This window comes from Triturus cristatus, chromosome 6, assembly GCF_964204655.1.
Source record: "Triturus cristatus chromosome 6, aTriCri1.1, whole genome shotgun sequence".
NCBI lineage: Eukaryota > Metazoa > Chordata > Amphibia > Caudata > Salamandridae > Triturus > Triturus cristatus.
In genome coordinates, this window is record NC_140589.1 from 612333942 (window position 1) to 612359878 (window position 25937).

Genomic DNA, 25937 nt, shown 5'->3' on the forward strand with positions numbered 1-25937 from the left:
CTGGGCTCCATCCTCCAAGAAGCAATCACACCTGAACAAAAGTTATAAAGACATGATCCCTGTTATCTTTTGAATGTGCAAAAATCAGATAGGAGGGAGAAAGAAGGGCTTAGGTCCACTCAGCTTCCTTATCTCAATATATCAAAAAATCAATGGGAGAGTGGATCACTGGTCCTGGGAGAACCAGGGTATTGCATGGTTAGTACTTTGTACTGTTTAAGAAACCCTCATTCACGTTTGGTAAAGGATCGAGATTAGCGGTATATCTTGATTCTCCGCTAGATTTTTCATTAACGTGATCGCATAATCATTGGGTTAATCCAATGCTTCCTCCACCCGGAGGCTTTTACCACTGGTGGTCACAGTAGTGATCGTGAATAAAAAAGGTGAGGTGATTGTGGTGAAAAGGTGTTGTTTAAAAATCTCGTAAAGCCAGTAGATTTCTTTATTGGTACTGGATTCGGGATAGGTTTAAAAAAATTCTTGTGATTGTGCACACATCAGACTTATTATGGTCTAGTGCACTTTTAAAATTAGTGTCCAAAAAAGGTCGACATGTTTCAGCCCTCGTCAGCCCCGAGGGGTCAAGTGGGCTTTCTTCAGGACCTGGTGCAGAGTAGAGTGGCCTTAAGTTCAGGCACTCTTGTGGAAGTGCGGGAAAATATTGTTTCCTTTTTGGTCGCACATTCAATCTGGTCTCCTTGGTTTCAGGCCACAACGGGTACTCTAGGGGGGTCGCTTCACGCTCTCTTCGGCATCGGTCTGGGACCTGTGCTGACTCTGCCTCCTAGGACCCGGTGAAGACACCTAGAGTACCCGTTGTGGCCTGAAACCAAGGAGACCAGATTGAATGTGCGACCAAAAAGGAAACAATATTTTCCCGCACTTCCACAAGAGTGCCTGAACTTAAGGCCACTCTACTCTGCACCAGGTCCTGAAGAAAGCCCACTTGACCCCTCGGGGCTGACGAGGGCTGAAACATGTCGACCTTTTTTGGACACTAATTTTAAAAGTGCACTAGACCATAATAAGTCTGATGTGTGCACAATCACAAGAATTTTTTTAAACCTATCCCGAATCAAGTACCAATAAAGAAATCTACTGGCTTTACGAGATTTTTAAACAACACCTTTTCACCACAATCACCTCACCTTTTTTATTCACGATCACTACTGTGACCACCAGTGGTAAAAGCCTCCGGGTGGAGGAAGCATTGGATTAACCCAATGATTATGCGATCACGTTAATGAAAAATCTAGCGGAGAATCAAGATATACCGCTAATCTCAATCCTTTACCAAACGTGAATGAGGGTTTCTTAAACAGTACAAAGTACTAACCATGCAATACCCTGGTTCTCCCAGGACCAGTGATCCACTCTCCCATTGATTTTTTGATCTTTTGAATGTGCTCAGGGCTGATGACACAGTGGCAACCATGCCTACCAGCCAGCAAAGTGGCCAATGAAGGTCCGAACCTTGATGAGGTATGAGGCCCAACTCCCAGCTTTGCCATGTCTGAACTCGTAAAAAATGGTTTCTGAATTAGGTCTTGCTCCTGGCAATTCATGAGTAAGTAACCAGTAGCGGCCGCTTGTATTGCCAAGTGGTGAGGTGAGGGGAGGGGGAACACAAACAAAAAAAGAAAAAATTATGAATCTATAAAATAGCATTACCTTCTTTGATGACCCCCCGCCTTGCTCCCGATTCTCGCCTCCCATCCAGGAACTGCTGCACACTGCGCAGTGTCCCAGCTGCCAATCCCAGCACTTCTCTCATGCTGGGAAAACCGCACCTGGTTGGGCGCTCAGACATGGACTGGGAGTCTGTGTTGGTTCTCCACCTGGCTGTACAACACAGCCCGGGCTGGAGAAAGGCTAAGTATGCATGACGGTTTGGCCGGCCCCAGACATCCGGCCAAACCTTCATGCACACTTAGAAGTGCCCACCACTCCCACCCCCCCACCTCCTCGCTGGTGCTGCTGCGTCACTATGGATGGCACTGTCCCTCCCTCGGCTCGGCTGGCAGCCTGCAGGACTAAAAATAAAATAATAAAATTGTTTTACCATTTTATTGTTGTCCTTTGCCGCTATCAGCAGGGGGGTAATGCCCCTCCGCCATAGTGGAGGAGCCGCAACTGTAAGCAATGTTTGAGGTTGGAGTTGGACCCGACTACTTATGCATTGCAAATCAGGCCTCTATTTCCAGTCTTATTTTATAATAAAGACAGGATTTAGACACAACACCTCAGAAATAAGCTTTATGGCTCAGGCCCCAGGTTTTTAAGTATCTGCATATCTGGGCCCTAGTGCATCACCCTAGCATGGCCACCAACTTATATGTTTAGTCCCTCTTTTGGGGAAATTTATGTTGGACCCTTTTTTTGCACGAAATTAGTGCACCAGTATTTAAAGTTATTGTTTGGCTCAAATTGTAACATTCAGAACCTCACACAATGCGCACCAAGCTACCAAAGGTCAGCTCAGCTAATGCTAACCTTAAAGAAACATGTTTGTCTCCATGGATTATTCTGTTTGGATAGTGTAGTATCTCACACACGGCTCTCATTAAGGTAGTTGCCTTTTCTCCAAATTATCTGCCAAACATATATATATTTCCCTGGCATGAAGTCAGCCTGGTCTTAGCATTCCAGAAAGGGCATACTATGCCGAATTCTGCTTTCACAGGCAAGCATGGCGACCGTCTCTATCCAGGAGGGAGTTGTTAGAGAGACTGTGATGACTAAAGCCTTCACACTGTGTAGTCCGCTGTACCAACGTATATTTTTTGATTTTATTTTCCTCCTCAGCCTTGTAGATTTTTTTTCCTACTAGTGACTTGAGATCCATGGGCCCATCAGTAGACCAGCTTCTGTTTTGCTCCCTGGCCAGGCTTATAGACTTGCTGACCTTGGGGACCAAGTATCACCCTGCATTGTCCATAGGAAGGTAACCTTTCCACATCCAGGCTTTGGGGGTGACTGTCGGTTGGTGGCAGCTCTATGTAACGAGAACCTCAACTACTGACAATCCACTATATTGATGTGCCATTACTTAGATACTACTTCCTCAAGAGTACCACTACTGAGCATACCACTGTATTGAGTGAGGTAAATAAACAGATAAATGCAAAGGTAGCCGTTTGGAGTAAGGGTTTTGAACAATGCAAGATCTATGCTCTGCTTTCCTCAACTAACACACACTGGCCCTGTTTGGAAAAACCACACTTAGGGACCGATTACGATGACGGTTGGAAAGCCTCCGACCACTAGTCGGAAGCTTTCTGACCGCGGTCAGAGGCTTTCTGACCGACACGATCAGTTCGCGGTCTGACTGACCGATTACGATGTTGGTGGTCGGAACGTAAACCGGCTGGTCATTTTGACTCGGTTCCGGCCAGCTCTCGAAGTCTTCCAGCTGGTCAGAACCGCACCGTAATACCCTATGGATGGTGTTTCTGGTGTCAGGATTCCAATGTCAGTTTCCCACAGCATTTCCGTGCCGGGCTTTCCAACATGGAAAGGCTGTTGGAAAGTGACTTTGAGGGCACCTAGAAGGGCCCCCTTGCCTCCGTGGCTTACAGTTGGTGGTCGAGGGGGTACCTAGGGTACACCCCCCTGTAAAACCCTGCACTGTGTGGCAGGCACAATGGGGTGCAGGGTTTTACACACACACCCATTTCTCTATAGGAGCTTGCATTATGGCCGGTTTACAGCTGTGACACAAGCTCCCATAGTGAACAGTGGGAATCTGACCGAACAGTGTTCGTTCGCATCGTAATCAGGCGGTCCAGTCTGAGATGGAGTTGGTCGGAGCCAACTCTGACAGACATCGTAATAAGCTCCATAGTGTTATGGAAGCTGGGTCATGCAGTTTAACCTCTTCCTCTCTGCGGAGTGGCCTGCAAAAATGTACTATGTCCTTACTGGTTGATAACTGCACTTTTATCATAAACATGGCTTGTGGTTGCAACTGAACTTCTGTCCAGTTGCTGGCCCTTTTGTACAAGTCCTGGTTCTTGTAGTCAGTAGTATAAATCACTCTTGACTTTAAAAAGAGGATCTGTTGCCAGTTGCATCTAAAGGAACACATTGTAGAGCTAGAACTCTGTGTCTAGAACCAAACTTAAAAGCTATCCTATGGGAACACTGACTTGCAGACTTGTAATTACTGTTGCCTAAAGGAGCTTTCTATAAATATGAAACTGAACTTGTGAAAAGATCACCCCAAACCTGCGGTACACAACTTGCTGAGCTGTTCAACCAGGAGCTGCTCACAAGAGGACCAAGGGGGATCCCACAGGGCAGAACACAAGATCATCAGAGCAATATGAGATACAGAGCAGGTGAGCTATCAATTACACTTACCCAACCTCTTGGGCTTTCTAAGGTCCTCTATGAACAAAAGCGAACTTTGCCTCTTTTTGCCCATCCCTTCCCACAGCTTTAGACAATGTCAGAGGACCCATCCCTGTCCGGGTGGACTTTGAACATGTCTGGAGACACACCCAATTTTTTTTCCAGCTTTAACTGATAGTTCCTACGACATTAATTTATACCATACCATTTCCTTTGGCCTACTGAGAGCTCCAGACCCCAGGACATGGAGAAATGTCGATGATATCCAGCCTGTTCTCTGATTTGGAACCTTAAAGGCCCATTCGCTTGAGTGCACAAGAAAACTGCAATGAGACCACACTGCGACCAGAGGTACTGCCATCAGAGAATTTTCCAGAAGCTCGATTCATCAATGGGCACCAGATATGGCTCATTGACTGTTTCAGAAACTTATTACAGTGTGACATTCCATTGACTGCGGGTTTTGGAGAGATGTCTCATTAATGGGGCACTCTGAGAGTCCAGTGCCAGCCAAGAAATTCCAATGATGATCAATTGCCACTTGGAGAGCATTGCCCTAGGAATGTGATTCCGAATTTAGTTTCACCATGGACCTATGCAAACAAAACTCTGTTTGCAAACAGTAATCAGATCGAAAGAAGGTACTTTTCAAGCTCAGGCCAAGTTACAATGAAAGCAGTGTATTTCTCTGAGGGATGTGGTCATGCTAGAGAATACATAAAATGTGTCAAACAAGCCTTTGGTCCCATCATCTCAGTCAAAAGGACACAATGATGTGCTGGAGTCAAATTAAACTGTGGTTGCTGACATTCAAAGCATTCTGCATACAGGTCACCGAGCCACAACAATATGTCTGGTGAAAGCGGCAGACTTAAGAAAAGGAGCCCCTGTGATCTGGCTGCAGCATAGATGGAGAAGGCAAAAGTATCAACTCCCATAGTTGTTCTGTAGATATTGATCCATGTGTTTACTGAAACTCACTCTTCCAATAAAATACCTAAATTGTCCACCAAGCTATGTAGAGCTGGAGTATGTTTTTAGTGCTGCTCCTGGAGTTATGAAAAACTATGGGACCGCCATGTTTAGCTCAGATTCAAATTGACAGATCTTCTACAAAATGAAACAGCCTTTTATAGCAGGCAATTTTCCCATGTACAAAACAAATATCCTGGACTGATCATAAGATTTTTAACTTCTCTGTCGGGAAGCTGACAGTTGCTATACAGAAATTGATAAGTTAATCCCCTTTCACGGACGTCAGTTAGGGGTAATCCGAGGTACCAGGTACAGCCCTTGGCTTGTCCTATGGTACCCCTGGCACTGCCCTTGCTACCCCTGCTCTCAAGAGTCATGAAGGCAGCAGCAAGAGCTGAAGGGATATGGCACTAAAAAATGTTTGCTTTCTTTAGTATCCCATATTTTATCTTTCTCTAACCACTCAGCAGAAAAACAAAAGACTGTGTATGGGCAAATGGTGGAATAAAGTTTCAGTTGTGGTGGCATCATGAAGCCATAGAGTACATTTCCTCAGTTTTGGTGAATTGATGCCCATGCCGCCTTCCAAGAGATGTATGTACATGAAAGGTTGAGGGGGATGTACATTGTTGCATTAATGGCATGTGCAGTGGACTTGGATTCTAGGGGGCCCTCTGAAGTCGGGTCATGCCCACTTGTTACTAGCCAGCTAGAAAGTCTGAGGGTCCATTTTCCATCCTTGCATAAGTGTCTCTTGCCCCATTGCTGCACCACTGACAGTACAGAAAGGTAAGTGTTGCTGTGCCACACTAGTGAAATGAGGTAGTGTGCAAGGGACTGCAGATGCCTTCTGTCAGTCTGGCGGCTTTTGTGTGCATGCTGGCGGAGTCTATGAAGCCAGGTCGCAGAGATGCTGAGGTATGCAGTTACATGTATGCTTGTGGTTGAGGCGATATTCACGAAGTTCTTTATTAGAAACACGTATAAGTACCCTTCTCAGAACGGTAAGATCACAGTGAAAATGAGTAATAATGAACTGAACGTACTTCATGAAGCTGATAAGAAGGCAGAATGGTGAGTGTACAAACAGTCAAACAAGCATTTTCAGGTCACACATTACAAAATTATGTGTGCCTGATTTCTCCTGTTGACTTGTAAATTTAACTTCAATATTTTGTTGAGGCCCTACTTGCCCTGACGATGCTACTCTTGGTCCTATATTACTGCTTCAGATGTCTTATATATTTTTGGCATCTCAAGGGCTGGTTCCTATCATCCACAGAGACACATATTTAAGGCTGCTTCCTGAGAGAATGAAAAGAATTAATGTTTGATCTCTGCATTACTGTAGTTGCATAATACGTACTGCCTTTTTTTGGCAGGCCCCCCATCATAGGAAGAGGTACTTCTAGTATACAGTATAACTCTGGTGAAAGGTCTAGGTCCATTGTATGTTGTTGCTCATCAACTCCGGTATACCTGTGTCCGGCGAGGCTTGAAGATTGATGCTACTGGTATTTGTAGTAGCACTTGTGTGATGAAAGAGAGTTTGGTCAATACTGTCAATGACATCATTTGAAAGTGCTGTCCAGTGTTGTACATGCCAATGTTTGGAAAGAGCTTGGATGCAGAATTTGCAGTAGAAAGAGAGCAAATTTAATTTTTCCCACTCTCGAGCTTTTTAGTGGAAGATATTTTAAGGAGAGTGAAAGTAAATAAAAGTTGAAAAATATGAAGGACAGGGTGAAATTTTAATTATGCCGGTGTAATTCACATAATTTTGGAAATTTTGTATTATGCTTGTTATACAAAAAAATCTATAATTATGCTACGCCATGTAATTATGCTCCATTTGCAGTAACAATTAGTGCGATTGTACAGTTAGTGGTAAAATATTACCATGAATGCAAGGGAAATACAGACCGCGAGCAGTTGTTTGCAGTGCTTTCGCTTTTTGTCGGGTTTTTTGTGCAAAATGTGTCCTTGCCACAAAAATTGAGGCAGGGACACTTTTTGAGCTAAAATATAGTACCCATTAATGGTTGATGTACATATTTTGGGGAACAATGAAGTATGTTTGTAATTCTTCCACCCCGCTCTTGCTATGATGTGTAAGAAGGGCGGTAAGATAAATATGGGCTGGCTACACAACCATTACAGGGCCTTATTTGTGTCATATTTCACAGTTTGACCAGTTCAGCAGTATTGTGCCTTCCATGCATTTAAAAGTGTATTTGTAGCCTGGCTTTTCAGAGCTTGTCATGTATGTATGTGCTACTTGTACAGAGAGTATCTAGACAAAAAGCAGCAGAGTGCTGAACAGGGTCAAAGTAAAGGATATAGTCATCTTTTCTAGACTATTTATACTTGTCTTTAATTCTTGCACTTGCCAAACACAATCAATAGCATAGCTCCCAATCGTGTACTATTTCACAATGTGACCTACACAGCAATGGACTCAGTTGGGAACCGGAAATGCAGGAAGCCCTTACTACCCAAGATGCCTGTGATGAGCTAGAGCCTGTCCTTCCAACTGCACCAGCATTTTACTCCACTTGGATTGTACTTCTGTAGCAGGTTTTGAGCCTTGTATCTTCAGAAGCACGTGTCCTGTCTTACATAGAATTGGAACTGTGCCCTCCACCTTGCAGCATGGAGCAGGTCATAAACCTAGAAGTTTTGATGTTTTCCTTTTCACCTGAACGGTGCTTAGTCCATCACTGTCACCGCGGAAGGACACAGCTATGTTGTGTCACCTAGAGGTATCACAGCGCCGGCAGCAGCTCTAGTACATAGTTATACCAGGCCATATTGAAGTATGGAGCTGTGCCATATCACGTACAGCTTTCGAGGTGTCCTATTAGACATAACCACTGAGCTGTGTTCTGCCTCTTACAGAAATTTAGCTCTTTAGCTGTGGAGAGGTGTGGCTCACTGGTTAGCGGTGTGGCTCACTGGTTAGAGGCGGCAGACCCGTAAGCAGAGAATCGGCCAGGGACCAGGGTTCAATTCCCGACGCGGCAGGGTCGTGGACCAGGGTCAAAACGGACTCGATAATTCTCGCCTCGGTACCTACTCTAACCAGGAACACACTCGGCAACTCTGGGCATTAAGCTTGCCTCATCTCTACAACGGCCCCCCACAGACGCCGGGGATGCCTGGTTTCACCTTGGAGATACCCAGAAAGGGACCATCTCACAGGGATAGCCAGGACGGGTTCCCCAGCGGTCTACAGCGCCGGGACGCCCCGTTGCTGGGGCAGCTGTGCGCTTTACAAGTCTACAACATTTACATTTACATTTACATTTTGTTACTGACACTTTTTATGCCAATATTCAGTGCGAATAGTTTGATTACCTAAAATGCAGGTCTTAAAGTCTTGTTTTTCTTTACCTTTACTTAGGATTATTTAGGCAATATTGATCCTCATACTCAGAGTTTTTATGCAGTGAAGTGCAGGGACAAGTCTTCAGCCTGAAATAAAGTTGCCTTGCACAGAAGGAACTTGGCTCACAAGCCACCGATGTCTGTAAACCAATGGTTACTGCTGCAAGTGGCTCCATGTACTCCTGGCAAACGTCCACAAAAGAATACCTGCCAGGAGTAAATGTGTTTGCTACTTTGTAAGTCTCTGCCATCCGTGCATTGAACCATGCAGTAGTAAACCCCAGGAGAGTGGCAGAAAGAAGTCGTGGCTTGCCTTGTGAGTTTGTGAATGCCCACAAACTTGCGAATTTGTGGCCAATCACAAACCCTTAACTCACCCCTTTGCATCCTGGAAATGGTCAATGTTTTACACCATCAAAGGGTAGTGGTTGCTCCCTCTTCCAGGGTGGGAAGGGAAATGAATCACCCTAAAGCTTGCTTGTGTGTAGGGAAGCGTTCCTCCGTGGGGAAAAGAGTTTTCCCCTGTGGAGAACATCATCCAGCTGTGAGTAATTGGACACAGTGTACAATTAACCACTGATGAAATAGTATTTTTTTTAAAATACTTATGATTCACTCAGTAGTAAGCCTGGAAGATGTGACTTTGCTTCCCAGATGTACTACTACTTGTAGGAGAGTAGGATCTGCTTCACATGGTTACCCTCACTTTTTGCTGGTGTTTCACACTTTTTCGACCTTAGTCTGGCTGTGGCCCTGCTAATCAGGACCACAGCCTAGCTGCTTCCTCTCTAAAATGGTTTGCATGTACATTAGGTACATATCTAATTGGATTCTGGAGTGCCTTATAAGCCCCTAGTATATGGTATACTATGTACCTAGGGCATAGGTACCTCAGGCCTACCAGGGGCTGCAGCATATATTATGCCACCCTGGGAAGCACTCCAAAATGGCACCACAGGGCTGCTACTGCAACCTGGGTAAAGGTGTGCTTGCACCCCTTACAGTGGTATAGGCTACCTATATCCACCCATATATACAGACACATATAAACCTATAAGCCACTCCTATGGCAGGCCTTGACAATCATGAAGACAGAGTGCTTGGTTTTATGTGAGAGGGTGCCCAAGCATGACAAGAGCCCCTCTGCAGCTTTCGGAAATACTTCCTTATGGCTGTTCTGTGAGACAGCCATACCATATACTCTTAAGTGCATTATAACCTTGCGGTAAATGCTAACTTTGGAATGGCTGCATCAAAACATGTCGTGTTTGGTGTCAAATGCTTGGGAATACTACCCCCCCCCCCCGCCAGTCCTGGCGGCGGGGGTAGCATTCCACCCTTCTAGAGGGAGAGACATGTTCACACTGGCTAAACCCGTTAGGACTTTCCTGAGCCCTGGCATCACAAAATGGATATATACTAGGAGGGTAACTGTTCCTCGAAGACAGTGTACCAATGAGTTGGTGTGTAAGCTTACCGCGCGGTTGGGTCAAAATGAGTGTGGGGGAATTTCTCCTTCAGAATATAAGTGCCCTCACACACCCTTTCGAGTGTCATGCTTCATCATCGGGCGTTGCTCCTCGTGGGGGTGGTGCTGCAGTCCCTCACGGGCCCCGCAAGAGGGCTCTTTATCGGAGATCTTTTATGGAGATGTCGCAGTTGTGCATGGGGGTGTGTGGGCCTCTAAAAAAGGAAAGTGAATTGGTGAGTTAAGATTGCTATGTGGAACCCAGAACCAAAGTTTTTATTCACGGGTCCCGTATGGCAAAAATAAAAATTAATCCTGGAGCTCCTCTTTGGAAAAAAAGTAGAGGGCAGACTTACCGCTGCTCTCAGGATGGGTGTAGTGGTGAGTGAAAGTCCTACAGAAATGGGGTCAACATGTTTCGCGCTTTGCTGTTGGTCCATAGGGGATCCATTAGCGCTTCGTCAGGACGGGAAATAAGGTGAGAAGAAATGTTATGAAAACAGGTTCCAGGGAAGAAAAGAACTGTGAACCTGTAGTACCTCAATATTAAAGGGATTAAGCGTCCAAGCGCTGATAGAAACTCTTTCTTTAGGAACCTATACCCAACCTGGTGAAAAAAAAAACAAGTATGGAGAGAAAAGAGACAAAACAAAACACATAATGTAATTCACTTTTGAAATGATGGTCAAATAATACTCGCATGTTGTGTTCATATTACAAGTAAACACAGTTGCGTGCGCAATCAAACAGGCATGCACACAACATAACCATGCAGGTAAATCGACCTGGTGCCGGGGCGTGATTATCCCTGTGCAACTGACCGCTGTGCTGGGGTACATGTTCTATAGGCGATTATCAGTGATCGTGTGCCTTATAAAAACACCCCGCATATGGCCAGCAGAATGTATAATGTCATCTAGAACAGAACGTAGTGGGCGGTTCGGTTTCAATGGTAGAGACTAGTGATAAGAGTTAGCCAAATCTGTGCTCAAGAGGCAGGAACTAGTGTGATGGCGGAGCTGTAAGTAGGTACGTATATTGTATAAAGTATAACTTTTCGAAAGCTGGCAATGAGACAGTTATTATGTAACTAATGCGTGCAGCTAACGGCTATTGTAGGGAAACATTCCTGCATTAATGATCATGCAAAATCTTTTAGCAATCGACGACACGACCCGACACCAAAAGACACATAATCACCCGGCTTCCCTGGGTGAGGTAACTCAAGCACTCCAGTGCTCTCTTGGGTGCTAGCCCTAGAACTTCTTAAGTCCAAAAGGGTTTGGTCCTGACTCGATGAGAAGTGTTCCTAATCTTTAAATTTCCAACCGCAACATTGCCCATAGGAGATAACAGGAACCCACGGTTGTGTTTCCACACTGCATACCCGTGGGTCCCCTGTGTCACTACCTTCAGTGGTTCCTTGGGGCCCCAGCGATTCTACAGGCTTTAGCCCTAGTGTCTATCCCAGTTGTGGTTCTTATACCACTTTTTTGGTATATGGTTTGGTATGCCCCTAGGGTCCAAACGTGTATTTATGCTATTACTGATGATTGCTATCTTGTAACTTAAGTACTCCGAACTCCAGTCTCATAAAGAGACTAGAGGGGTGTGTGTTAACCTAAATACATATATTTTAAATATATACCTGGTGTGGTTGTCCTCAGTGGTGTAACACGCACACAGAGGGGCCCCCGCTTCGGATTTAATCCGAGCTATTGGCCCGAGTACTGTACTGAGGGTGCCCCCTGCAGCTCGGGGCCCCCCCCCGCACCGCGGGGAATGCGGGGGCCTGTGTTACGCCCCTGGTTGTCATTTCATTTCAAGAGATTATAGACTGGTAAAACAAGCTGCTTTACATTCCTTCAAGACTTAGCCTGAAGGCTGCTCTCCATAGCTACCACTAGGATAGCTTTCAATAAAGGTTGTCTTTAACCATTCACCATAAGGGGTTATTTGGACTGATACAAGGTGCCCACTAGAACTAGTGGACAGCTTATATCAGGCCACCTTCTCACACTACTGAGTTGCATGAATGTAGGAAAAATCGTAAATCTGCACCCGCGAGTTATAGTACTTCTTACAGTGCAGATTGTATTTCCTTTGTGAATGAGGCCCAACAATTAGCACACTCTAGATGGTGGAGCAGAAAAGCATAGACTAACGTGAGAGCTAGGTAAAACTCTAACACACTCAATGTAAATGCAGTAACGGAGAGCTTGCCTGGGGAAGTGTCCACTTGAAGCCACTTGTGAAAACATTGTATACAGAAATATTGTTTTACATGAATATAATATCCTAAATATTGTTTACCAAATATGTTCCCATGTGGTGTATAATTTCTATCATTAACTCCAATGGGGCGAGATATCTGTAAAGTATATTTGGACACAATATTTGTGTCAGACGCTATTCCGACAGTGATAATCTGGTACCACCCTCTGTAGTCTGATATGGAGGCCTCAACCTGACATTGATTTTGTCTTTTGTGCTGATTGCCTTAAACTGTTTGTGTCCATCATACACAAAACACCATTCGGCAAATGCATGAGTAACTGTGAACAGAAAGGGTTCCGAGGTATTTTGGGTTTGGTTCATTTTCTTGTACCTCTTTGGACATAAAGAGTCAGGACTTCGTCATTTTTTATGTTTTTTCTGAAGAAATCTGTGTGGGGGAAAAAGCGCAGGGGTGCAGTAATTGTAGCAAAACATGTGGTCCCAAATTGGCTGCAGTCTTCTTTTTGACCCGAATTCAGGATTGGTGTGGCCCTTAAGAATGATGGCCCTGGAGCGCTTTAGCACCGTGGAAATATCAATGTGAATCTCTGTGAAGCATCAATTGGTAAAGGATTCCACCTGGGGGTAGGGTTTCCTCTTCTTGTTCTTTCCCTAATGCTTGTTTCTGCTCTGTATCTTAGAAAACTGATTGGTTTCCATAAACAGAGGTTCAACTGAGAATGAAAAAGGTAAAATTTGACAATGTTCTACAACTTTTAGGGGATTTAAAGCAAAGAAACAACATCCACATTTATATATTATTTATTAGGATACGGGTGGGATATAAAATAATGTGCATTTAATCAAGGGATATTTACAGTGAGCTGAGATTCTCTGATCAGTTAATCTGCCGGTGCAATTCGTTCATCTCTCAGTGGAATGTCTGTCGAAGATTGCATCAGTGGTACGGCAACACCATTGATCAGCTGGTTGGGGCTGCTATCGCAGTGCAGGCTCTTGCATTTGCATTCCCCTGCAGGCAACCTGTCGTTGTACCTTCTAAGGCAATATTTTGCAAAGTGTTTGAAAAGCAGGTAGGCGAGTTCGCATAAATTCAACACGATGCACAAACCTGATGTCACGGCCACTAGGTAGAGGAAAATCTTCTTCTCGGTGGGTTTGGAGATGTAGCAGTCCACCGAGTTGGGGCATGGTTTCATTTCACACTTCACAAGCCTGGGCACGTTGAACCCATCATACAGCTTGTAGAACAAGAAAAGGAAGCCAAATTCAAAGCCTGTCTTGAAAAGCAAGCTGATAATATAGGTGCACCAGAGGCCACCGTCCATGCTGCCTGGGTTGTCATAGAGCTTTCGGTGGTATCGCTTCTCTCGGTTCTCTCTGTACGCAACATGCAGAACAACTAGAAGGGATGGAGTTGACACCATGATGAGCTGAAGGGCCCAGAGCCTGACCTGGGATATGGGAAAGAAGTGGTCAAAGCAGACATTCTCACAGCCAGGTTGCCTGACATTGCACTCAAACTCCTTCTGCTCGTCCTTCCACACATGCTCGGCAGCCACGACGTAAATGAGCAGGCGGAAGACGAAGACCACGGACAGCCAGATTCTTCCGATACTTGTGGAGTATTTATTGACTCCACTGAGGATATCTCTCAAGAAGCTCCAACTCATGACGTCTTCTTATGAGTGCTGCAAAAGTAAAACAGAAGACATGTAAGTCTCTACAACTGTGGAATACATGAAGTAATTTTATTGATTGGATCTTTGGCCACAATATTTTTATAATCTAAAAATGTATAAAATAGAGAGAATCCCATGATAGTCCTTTCTATGTTAAAGAATGGTTTCTTTGCCTTCCTTAAAAGGTAGTGGGAAAAATACAGCATCAATAATGATTCCTGGTTTAGGTCTGACTGCACAATGATGACCACATAGGGTTAAGAAGCCACAGGAATCTTCCCTGCCCCTTATCAACCATAGGAAATATAAATACTCTGAAGCGGTTTGAAATTATTTCATATGTACAAAAGCCTGACCATTTCAAAACGTCTTCAATCTTTTAGCATTCTGAACTGTTGTACATTCATACATAAATTACGCTAAGACATATTTCCCACGTTCCCTTGCTCACCACACCCAGACGACTATTTACATTTGATCATTCATCGACAATCTGCTGCTTTTATTTACATCTTCTTCCTTGGGCCCTACAAACACTCACGCCTCATACTTATTTCAAAAGAGATGCTCTATGTGAGCCAGTCACTAATGCTATCAAGACTGAATGATGGCAACTCCATTCTATGTGGACATAAAAAAAACAAATATCTTGCTGCTCTCTTAAATTAATCTATTTCACTTGTCGCTCACATTAATAATGCTTCCCTATCTGAGTGACATGTGAAATGATACCATTTGAATACCATGTGTCAAAATGACGTGACTGTGATAGTAATGGATGATTTTGGTTACAGAATGTGAGTCCTGAATGTGAAATTTCGATATACAAAATTGATTAATTAATGTAAAAAGAAATTTTCCATTGCTCTGAAAGGGAACTAAATACAAACATAAGTGACCGCAAGTATCTTGTTTATGTTTTTAACACATGGTGAATATAATGCACTTTTAATATGGTGCTCGTTATCATGACCAAGGCTATGTTGATAGCCGAAACGCGTTGAGGTCTGTCACGGTGAAGGTGAAATAAATACTTAAAGCTCTTTATAGGACTGTGCCGACACTTCCTTTTGAATGGATGAGGAGAATTTTGATCGTTCTCTGGCAACGCTCCCAGGATGTGGCACGCACTCCCTAGAGTCCTCAGATGCAACCCCTCCTTCTCCTGTTTCAAAAGGGACCTGAAAATCCATCTCCTTAACAAATACTTTTCTGACCAACGTCAATTAACCTAGACTTCAATATCCGAGTTTACTCCTCTCTCTGAACATTCAAGAATAGTTGGTGACCGGACTGTGTTAACCACCTTATATTCCATGCTGTATTTTCTTATCCCTGGTTTTACTTGCTTACTGCTTGCCTACTATGTAATGCAATTTCAGTCAGTTTTTTTCTTTACAGTATGTATGTAAAGCGCTCTGATACCTACGGGTCAAGCTAGCGCTATATAAAACTTTTAAAATAAAATAAATTAATACCGAGGTGGGCGAATCTCGGAGTTGCTGTGCACTGTCTCCAGTGAGGCATCTTCCTGCAATTCATTGTGTTTCATATGCATAACATCAGGTCAAGTCTAGGGTACATGCAGGAAGATGCCGTCTACCCACTCTTCTCACAGGGTGGACAAGTCCACCCTACCAATTAATTGGGGCCCTCAGAAAAATTCTTAACTCACACCAGGACACATTCAGCAGTGCCTGCACATTGTCTGCTTTAGTTCTGAGCAGCAACATGCAGACGAGGGGCATTTGTTATTTCAAATACCAGCTGGGCCCAAAACAAAGGCCAAATTTAAGGGGCCATCAGGCCTCCTTTTGGTGGAGTATCCTGGCAGGGAGCTACCTGGAGCCTCACACCTAGATGCGAGTGTAACGGAGGGGAAACAAAGGCACACAGTTTATCACTTCACAGGCACTTAAGAGAGGTATGCTTTTGTCAGTCCCTGTATACAAGCACTGTAGGAATATCAGATGTGTTGTTCTATCAACACATACCATTACATCACACATACACATTACACATTGACTATAAATCATAAGATGTAAATCAATGTACAGGATGCGTTACATAAGACAGCGAGGGTTTCAAGGTGTAGGAGTCACATGTCCTTCGTAGCTCACTGTGCTATATTAGAAGGTTCGCAGTTTATGAACTGCAAGTATCAAAAGGATCTCTGTGGTAAAATCAGTAACACACTTACCCGTGTATATAAAATTATAGTCTGTCATCTGTGTTGCATGATGTGCTTTGCCGGAGACATATTAACGCTCTATGCTACTTTGATTCAGAACTGGGACTAGACAAAATACAGATCTCTCAAGCAAATGCACTAACCTCCAGAGTTATCTTACTGTCATTATTATTCTTCCCTGAGATTTACTGGGTATACAAAGAGCTATGCAGCAGGTGCTTTAAGCCCCATAAGGTATTTTAAAATGCAGACTTTTCAATCAATTATTACCATATTTACTACCACGTTTTTCCTTTGGCAATTTCTATATGGCAGAGTTAAAAAAAAAATGCATAAGTTGAGGCCCAGATTTTACGTCGTGGTTGTATTCCTTTTTTGGCACACAGCCGACGCACATTTGTTAAAAATTGGACTGCGCTCAAATGTATTCATGAGAGCCCTGTTAAACATATGTATACGGTCTTAAGATCAAATGTCAGGGTAGATTTATGAAGATTTTGCACCGTGTTTGCGTCACAAAAGTTATGCAAATCGGCACGAAAACTTTTTGTTTTCCAAGTTACTTTCCAGCACTAAACGCTGGAAATAAAGGAAAGGTAATGCAGAGCAGCAATTGGCGCTGCTTTACATTACTTAACGCCATGCGGATGTACCTAGGGTGGAGCATGGGCGTTCCCATGCAATCACCCAAGGTTTCTCGTGCTAAACCCATTTTACTAAATAAAGTAGATTGGGTTTAGCGTGAGAAAACTGCTCCCTTTTAAAGTAGGCGCAAGGAAGGAGAAATGCTTTCATTTCGCCTTCCTTTTCCAACTTTGCACGAGTGCTGCACTGTGCAGCACGCATACAAAGTGGGAAAAGATTTGCATCTTGTCTAGGCATGGTATTTTGTACAGGAAGGGTGACCTTCCTGTACAAAATCTATGCTAGATTCACACACACATCTTGGCGCTGTGTGTGTGTGCGTGGTGCATGGCAGTTGTAATCCGCACCAGCGCAAGGGAAAAGGGAGGAGAGAGCCATATCTTTGAAGCTATGGCGCTCTCCTGCTCCCTCCCTGTCGCGCAACGCAGCCTCGCTGGGGGCTGCACTGTGTTGAATGGAGTTTTTGTAAATCCGACCGGTCACTTCTTGTAATTTCACTTCCCATGAGGTCTAGGGTTATGTTGGCACTTCCTGTGACGCCACATGCGATGTCACGTGTTGTGATATCACTTGCTGGGATGGCACTTGCATACTGCCTAACTTGGTTATTACCCCCACTTCTGTTTTTTAGGGCTTGTGCCCTGTATACACATATGCTTCTATGTTATTTAGGCAACTGTTTTTTTCGTCGTTTTTGTCTTGCTCAACTAACTAATAATTTACGTAAATAGCCCTGTGAACTTGTTGTGTCTGCTTCGCGCTATACAAGACTGGAAAATAAATAGATAAATACACAGATGGTCTGCGTAGTTTTTAATGGCATTATTCAGGTAAACTGAAAATGGTGAAATGCTGACATCCCACAAAGAAAGGGGGTCGTGAAACCTTTCAGTTCAACACACAGACCTCAAGAAATGGGTCAGACAACTGAAGATATCTAAATAAACTAACAAATGAAAAACACAGGGCTAAGCGTCCACAAACAGCACTTGACCATCACCTCTTCCTTACTTCTGCATTTTTCTCAATCTGCACGTGCACGTGCAGTTATCTCCAGCAAAAAGTGGTGGTAAATGTGAATGAAAAAACGAGCGTAATTTCAATGCAGCACTAAATATGTGGGCGCAAATTTAAGAAACAGTCATGCAGCGCAGCAACCAAATTTGCTGTGCTGCACTGCATCAGACGTAGAGAGAACAGCACCATATCTAATCCGGTATAGTGTGCGGTCGCTCTCTCCCCCTAGCCCTGCGTCCTTGAGGCTGGATTGAGCCCTTCACACACCCTCGCGCTGTAGTGCAAGGGTTTGCGCGTGATGTCTAGCAGACGTTTCGCATTGGAAGGGTACGCATTCATTGTAATAGTTCTGTTCTGGAATAGACCTTTGAGCCCTTATTGGAATTATGCACCAGTCCGTGGAGATGCATTGTGGCTGTTCATTGGCGACTGTCGTTAAAGCAAACAGTGAAAAATATTCCACAAGAAATGTTAACACTTTATTGAAGATAGGAAAGAAGAGGAAACCCAGCGCATGTATGTCCCGTTAACACTACAGATGAAAGCAAATACATTTTACAGTCAAAAGAACAGTGATAGAAAATATCGACTTTTATGCAGACTAGTAATATATTTTCGGGAACAATAGTTCTGTCTTAGGAACTGCAGTGCCCCAGGGGTTCCCACGTTTGGAAATGTATACCTGCCATTCAGTCCATTATCCATGTGGACATCACTTAGATCTGGATCTTTCAGGTGTAGGTTGAGATGTGGAATTTGCATTCTATAGATTTGTGAATATCCTCATGCTATAGGTGCTTCCTCATTTTCTTTACATTTCCCTGGTTACTCCTCAAGGTTCCCCTCGGTTCGATCACGTATACTTATCTATGTAGCATTTATGAATACGGAAATTACGTGGACATGACACAAGTTCCACACACACGGAAGATACCTCCACATGCATCATTTTGATACAAGGCTATATAAATGGAAGAAATGGGCTATACAAATGCTGATAAAATATTGTACCATGGAGTTATTCTGCCATTGTGACTTATTAGCAAGATAAATGACTTTTTCCATATGCTAACCAAATTTGCGTTCAGAAAAACGTTTTGTGAATCAGGCATAAAATGTGCTACGTCATACCATGCTCTCCCTCATGCCTTCTCACTTAAGGTATTTTCCTTTTTTTTTTTTTTTAAATTGAAAGCATTGAGTTCTGCTTCTTTTTTGGACCCAAATGTTATTTGTGTGTTTGCACCACTGACGAATGATTAATATAGAAGACTGCACCAAAGCATATGAATTTCTAACCCGTAAAAGAATGCTTATCAAGTGGACCCTAATGCAAGCAAGGAAAGAGAGACAACCATCTCCTGGTCTGGTAGGTAGAAAAAACAGCTACTAATTGGGCTGAAGTGGGCCCTTCACAGTACAGGGCCACAGAAATAAAGATATTTCTTACTGTTGCGCCTGTGGTGGGGAGCCGTACAATTCTGACCCATTCCCAGGTCTACCACTCTTGGTAAATCTGGAAATTCGTCAGAAAACATGGGTGGATGTGTGGGAACACCCATGCACCACCCATGTAACGCCCTCACCACGCAATGTAACGCAAGGCAGCAATTTGCGCTGCCTTGCGTTACACTAGATTTACCAAGCCAAGTAGGGCCATGCATGGTGGCCTTGAGTAGCTTGATAAACCTCATTGTAGGTTTTGCGCCACCCAGGGCGAAGCAAAACCTATAATAAATATGCCCCCTAATGTCCACGTGCAACCAGTTTTACAGACGCAGAGAAGTCCTCGCGCAATGGGACAGCACCATTCTCGGTTCCTGCTGGTAAAAGCAGTGGGTCGCATGCTCGACAGCACTAAAAACTCTCACTGAGCCTGTGCGTAAGCCGCTTTAGAGAGAAGCATATGGTAGATGCACGAGGTCAGCAACTATATCACATACTCCTGTTGCTGCCGCTCGCCCAACGCCCTGTTAACCGTCTGCTCACAAACACCAATACATGAATTATTAATGACAGAAAGAATCCAACATCAGGTTTCAAACACCTCTTCAGTCCAAACTGCGTAGAACGGCATTTGAAAAGCCGGAGCAGGGTGACCTGTGCTTTCTTGTGAAATGAATGCATTTGATCAGGGCCGTTTTTTGGCATGGGGGAGCTGGGCCCAGACTCAAGACGCCAATCTTCAGAGCAGGGTCAGACTGCGATTTGAAAAAAATCGTCGAGGCACTTAAATAAAAGTGGCCACCCGTAAAAAACCAGATAGCTAAAAAAGTGGCCCACATTTGCAAATCAGGCAAGTTTTGAACTTGTAAAGAACTGCCGTATGGGTATTTTGCAAGGTATGGAAGATGCATGAATTTGTGTTTATTTTAGGCAATATTTGAGGTTATATCAGGGACTTCAACAGTAAAAACTGGCCCACCTGACAACAAAATAGGCTCACAAACTACAAAAAAACGACCAACATATGTCAGACCAGCTCATCGGGCACTGCCTGATTGCCCAATAGGCCAGTCCGACCCTGGAGCAGAGCACAGAGTGCCTGCATTGTGGTCCTGCAGACAGCAGCTTCCCTCTCACTTTTGTCCAATGTTTCAAATAAACTGCTTGTAATATTTTTTTTACTCACTGCAGGAGCCATTTTCACCCCTTTAGCCCCCTTCCTTTCTCTACCTTTTCCTCCTGACCGCCTGCTGCCGAGCAATGGCAAGCCTGTCCACTTGGCACCAGTGCTGAATGTTGTAAATGTAATTGTATTTATATAGGGCTTACCGCCCCTGACGAAACATCGAATTGCTTTTTCAGTGAGTGGCCCTCTACTGCGGAACCCAAAATTGGTAGTTAGGTTCATCATTAATTTTGTGAATGTTAACATATGATACTCTTGAAAGGCACGTTCAGGTTCGGTGCACCTACAGAGGTTTATTGTGTGCATCTTATGATCCGCAAGAACTCTAGGGAGTCCCTTGGCCACTCCCACCTGGAAAACATAGTTATAGAATCTTTCAAGTAGCCATTTTACGATGCCAATGTCATGCAAATTCTTTGTAAATGTCCACAAACTTGTGAATTTTGCATGGCCATTCCCTTGATACATCCTATATCCCCCCAACCCTAACCTTACACAGTGGAAAATTCAGCGTATTACTGGCTTTTACATCATTGTGGGTGCACACTGCCTATTAGACCTGGCATCTTTTGGTGTGGCTACCCCTGACTTTTTGCCTTCTGACCTCCTGCTTTTGATGGCTTTAGGACTCTATGCACTTTTTCACTGCTGACCAGTGCTGAAGTGCATGTGCTCGGTGTCTAAAATTGAATGGCATATGGTTTCTCCATGATTGGCATCTTTGATTTACGGATAAGTCCCTAGTACAGTGCACTACACTGCCCAGGGCCTGTAAATCAAATGCTTCTAGTGTGCCTGCGGCACCAATTGTGCCACCCAGATGAGTGGGAAGTTTTAAACCGCTATTTCGACTTGACACGATAACCTACTTGTCAGGTCCAAACTTTCCTTTTCAATACAAATAAGTCATCCCGAATGTAGGTCCTAGGTAGCCCAAGAGCAGGGTACAGTGTAGCTAAAAAGAAGGACATGTACTTTTATGTTTTACATGTCCTGGTAGTGAAAAACTAATAAATTCGATTTTCACTACAGCAAGGCCTATCTCTCCCATAGGCTAGCATTGGAGCTACCTGGTAACATTTTACAAGTGTCCAACTGGTAGTAGATAGGAAAAGTAATTTTGGTGTCTCTGGACTCAGAATTTAAAAACATATCTTTTAGTGATATTGGTTTTTAAATTTCATGTCTGAAAATACCACTTTTAGAAAGTTGACATTTACTTACTTTAACCATTCTGTGCCTTCTGCCTGTCTCTGGTATACACGTCTGGGTTGGATGCAGCTGGGCTTTGTATATTCCCTATAGACAGTCCCACACAAAAGGAGCTGAGGTGTGCCACTCACATCCTGATGGCCTATCACCATCCTGGGCTAGAGTGAGAGGGAGGAGCTGACAGTTGCACCTGAATAAGGCTGTGCCTGTCCCCATTCAAAGGGTTGCATACCCCCCTGTAGTGAGTCTGGGGCCTGGACAGGACAAGGCAGGGTCTTGTGCACTACAAAGACCTTTCTTTGAAGTCTACCAGGAAGAAAAGCTGTTGTGCTGCCAGGAGGGACTGCCACTTTGCTGCTTGCTTTGCTGTGTTGGACTGCTGCCTGCTGCTTCTTGCCTGTGAGTGAGAGGACTGGACTCGACTCTCTACATCCTGCATCTCAAAAGGCTCTCCAAGGGCTTGTTTGGCTTGCTTCCTGTTTTTGAAGCCTCATGGATATCAAACACTTCACCTGCATCTTGCTACCGGTACCTGGGCTCCTCTGCTGTGAGTCCTGCTCTGCCAAGTGATGCCAAATCCAGTCCTGGGCCATTGGAAGTGAGTGTTTAGTACTTCAACCCAGGTGTAGGAAGGTGGATATCTGACTATGGTTACCCCCAACTTTTTGCCTAGTGTCTAGCTGGTTTTTCGACTTAGTTGGCCTGAGATCCTGCCATTCAGGGTCTCAGGCTGTCTGCTCTCTCTGTAAAATGGACTCCATGTACCCTAGGTACATACACAATTGGTAAGGATCACCTTATTGGACCCTGTACAGTGTACCCTAGGTACCCAGGGCATAGGTGTACCCTAGGCCTCCCAGGGGCTGCAGCATGTATTATGCCACCCCTGGTCTGGCCTTCCAATCAGACACAACTGGCTGATCACTCAGCTGGGGCAAGGTCGTGTAATCACCCCTTGCTTAGATATAGTATGCCTATATCTACCCTTTTATATAGACACATGTGTACCTATCAGTCACTCCTATGGCAGGCCTTAACAATCCTGGAGGCAGAGTGCTTGGTAACATGTGAGATGGTGCTCTAGCATGAGCTGAGCCTGTCTGCAGCTTTCGGAACCATGTCCTTATAGCTGTTCTATGATATAGCCTACCATATACTCTTAAAGTGCCTTATAATCTTAAACGGTTATGGTAACTATGGTTTGGCTTTATCAAAACATGTCGTGTAAGGTGTCTAACACTTTGGAATAATACCCCCATACCATTTCTGGTGATGAGGATATTATCCCTCCCTTCTAGAGGGAGAGACATGTTAAAATCCTACTTTGCTGTTTAACTCTAACCAAAGCCTCAGCATCACAAAATGGATGCTGCTGCCACAGACACAAGTCTGACCTCCTGCTGCTGGGAGTGATCCCAGCCAGGGAGGCCTGGACAATAGGTTTCCTGCTTGGGGAGGTGCTACCACCTCCCCAGACAGCCTTTAGTGTATTGGGGCAGGGTGGGCTGAAAGGAATGAGACATGCCTGGGGCACACAAGGTGTTCCTTGCATAGTCCAGTTCAAACCGGCGCTGGGGCACTCCCAGATTAGTATAAGAGTGGGAGTTGGGCCTCAAGACTTTGGATTATCCTGAACCTGCAAAACTGAACAGAAACTCTGGACCTTCGACATTCGACGAAAGAAGAAGACTGAAGAATCTCCCTTGAAGCCAAGGAGTGGCTACCCTGTGCAAACAGGCACCATCAAGAGACTACCCTTTGCTTTGCGACCGTTCTACGAGGAACCGACTGCAGAGCCCGACCAGAGCCTTGACTTCCAGACTTCTCCGACCCTCATCCACATCTGCAGCAGAGCTGAGATCCGTGGAGGCGACGAGCGACGTGGGACCGGCTACCTGGAAAAAGTGGCTAGTAACTTACAGCGCAGCTTCTGAGGTACCCTCGAAGTTGTGCACTGGGGATTTAGAAGCCCCAACCCCAAGCACCATCTGCACCAAAGATCGGCCCCCCACACTCCACGAGTCCTGCGTGGGGCCCTTCAGCATTTTCCTGCTTGCCGTGTCTGTCCGGTTGCTTGCCCGCTGGCTAGTGGCCTCTGTGACGACGCACCCTGAAATCTTCTGCGCTGGTTTGGCTCCTCCAGACTGGCTCCCGCTTCTCTGCAAAGAAGAAGCACCCCAGACCTTCCTGGTCTGCACCAGAAGCAAGTCCTTCGTTCTTCGTGGGTTCCGCTTGCCAAGGCTTGGTGAGTCCTAGTCCAACTTCGACGCCGCCGACAGCAAGAGCCTTCGTGGGACAGCTCGCCTCCTGGTCCTGGTTGTTCTCGACGCTTCCTGGTCCTCCTGGCTGCAGCGACAAGCTTCACCTTCACCTGCAATCTTCACGACATCGCCTGGTTCCTTCCTGGTTCCACGTGGTCACTGGCTAGTGACCTTGACTCTGTCCCTTCTGCTTGCAGGTTTCTTCTCTTCTACATCCCAGCCTTGGGATCCACCGGACACTCTTCACTGACTGCCTGTCAGCATCTTTCTTCAGGCATCCATAGGAGTCGGCGACGAAAACGACGCATCTTCACCCCTATGCACCCGCAGCCTGTGGGCTAGGTAACTTGGGTACTCCGGTGCTCATCAGGATAGTGACTATCCTAGTGTCTAGTTTTCAAGTCTCAACTTCCTAGCTACTCCGGAAGTGTCCTAAATCTACCGTTTTCTAAACTGTACTATTGCTATTGACTTTTACGCATTACGCGTGAGTGTTTCCACTCTGCACACGAATCCCGTGGGCCTCCCACTTCCTAACTAACGCTAGTGTAGTGTAGCCCCAGCGATTCCCTAGGCCTAGGCCTATTCTATTTCCGTGACAGTGGTTCTTATACCACTTACTTAGTATATGGTTTGCGTGGCCCCTAGGGCCTAACTGTATTACTTACCTGTGTGACTTAATGTATGCTTAAATAAGGCTGTGTTGTACTTACCTCTAATCTCATAAAGAGTGCTGAGGGTTTGCTTAGAATAAATACACTTTATTTTATATATATATCTGTTGTGGTGTCCTTTCATTTGGTATTCAAGGGATTATATATGGTATCACAGCTGGCTTCACATGCCATTCAGAGTTTAGCCTAAGACTGCTCTTGTCCATGCTACCACTAGGATAGCTGGTCTATAAGGTTGACTTTACAACCAATCACCATAAGGGTATTTGGACTGATATAAGGTGTACACTAGAACTAGTGACATCATAAATCAGGCCAACTTCTCACACCAGGAAACCAATGCATAGAAACCAACTTGGCAATCGGAACCAGCGCATTTCTCTGCGATATCAACGTATTACCACTGCCTGCACTGAAGCCATGGACACTGCTCACAGACTGCACAACGCAATGACCACGACTTACAACGTAGCACTGACATTGCTGAACCAGCACATCTGCATCACTGCTGCAGCACAAGTCTCGGACACTGCATCGCTGACGTCTGCGACGCACCATCCCCCAACTCCGACGCATCACCAGTCCTGCGTGGCATTGTGCCAACGCATCGCTTGTGTGCTGCACACATCGACTAAAACCCAGCGGTTCAACATTGACACCTCGGCCTGACGCACATCACTTCTTCACATCGATGCATCTACGAAATTACCCGACTTCTGAACCGACGCATCGCCTGTGACAGCAACGCATCGCCTGCGACAGCAACACATCCCCTCCTTCGCTCAACGTATCGCCCTGAGCTGTGATGCATCCAAGGTACTGTCAGCGAGTCTGCGTGACTCCTAAATCTGGCACATGCTCCATTGCGGTTGGACTGAACTTTTGGACTTGTCCTGATCAAGCATGACCAGAAAGCCCCAGTTGTAGCTATTGATTTCTAAGCGCTGTCCTTTTTGTTCAATCTTGCAAAATTCCTAACTTCACTTGTGTATGTTAGATTTTTATCATTTTGGTCTTGTTACTCAGATAAATATTGGTTATTTTTCTTACATTTTTCTGGTGTTTTTTCGCTGTGTTACTGTGAGCGTGTGTACATCCCAGTAGTTTACACATTGTCTTTTTAGTTTAGCCTGACTGCTCTGTGCCGACGTACCAGAGGGTGAGCACAGGTAAACATTTAATGTATACTATACTTACCC

At 44.8% G+C, this 25937-nt stretch overlaps 1 protein-coding gene across 5 annotated transcripts in view; it reads right to left on the reverse strand.

Moving 5' to 3' along the window:
* Positions 1 to 13209: 13209 nt before the first annotated feature.
* The window catches only part of GJB7 (gap junction protein beta 7), a 116597-nt gene continuing 103869 nt past the window's right edge, over positions 13210 to 25937 (reverse strand). For all 5 annotated transcript variants that reach the window (XM_085611087.1, XM_085611085.1, XM_085611088.1 and 2 more), the window contains one exon: positions 13210 to 14115. In XM_085611087.1, coding sequence (XP_085467213.1) covers positions 13306 to 14097 — 792 coding nt within the window. In that variant the 5' untranslated portion in view covers positions 14098 to 14115 and the 3' untranslated portion in view covers positions 13210 to 13305. The remainder of the gene's footprint in view (positions 14116 to 25937) is intronic.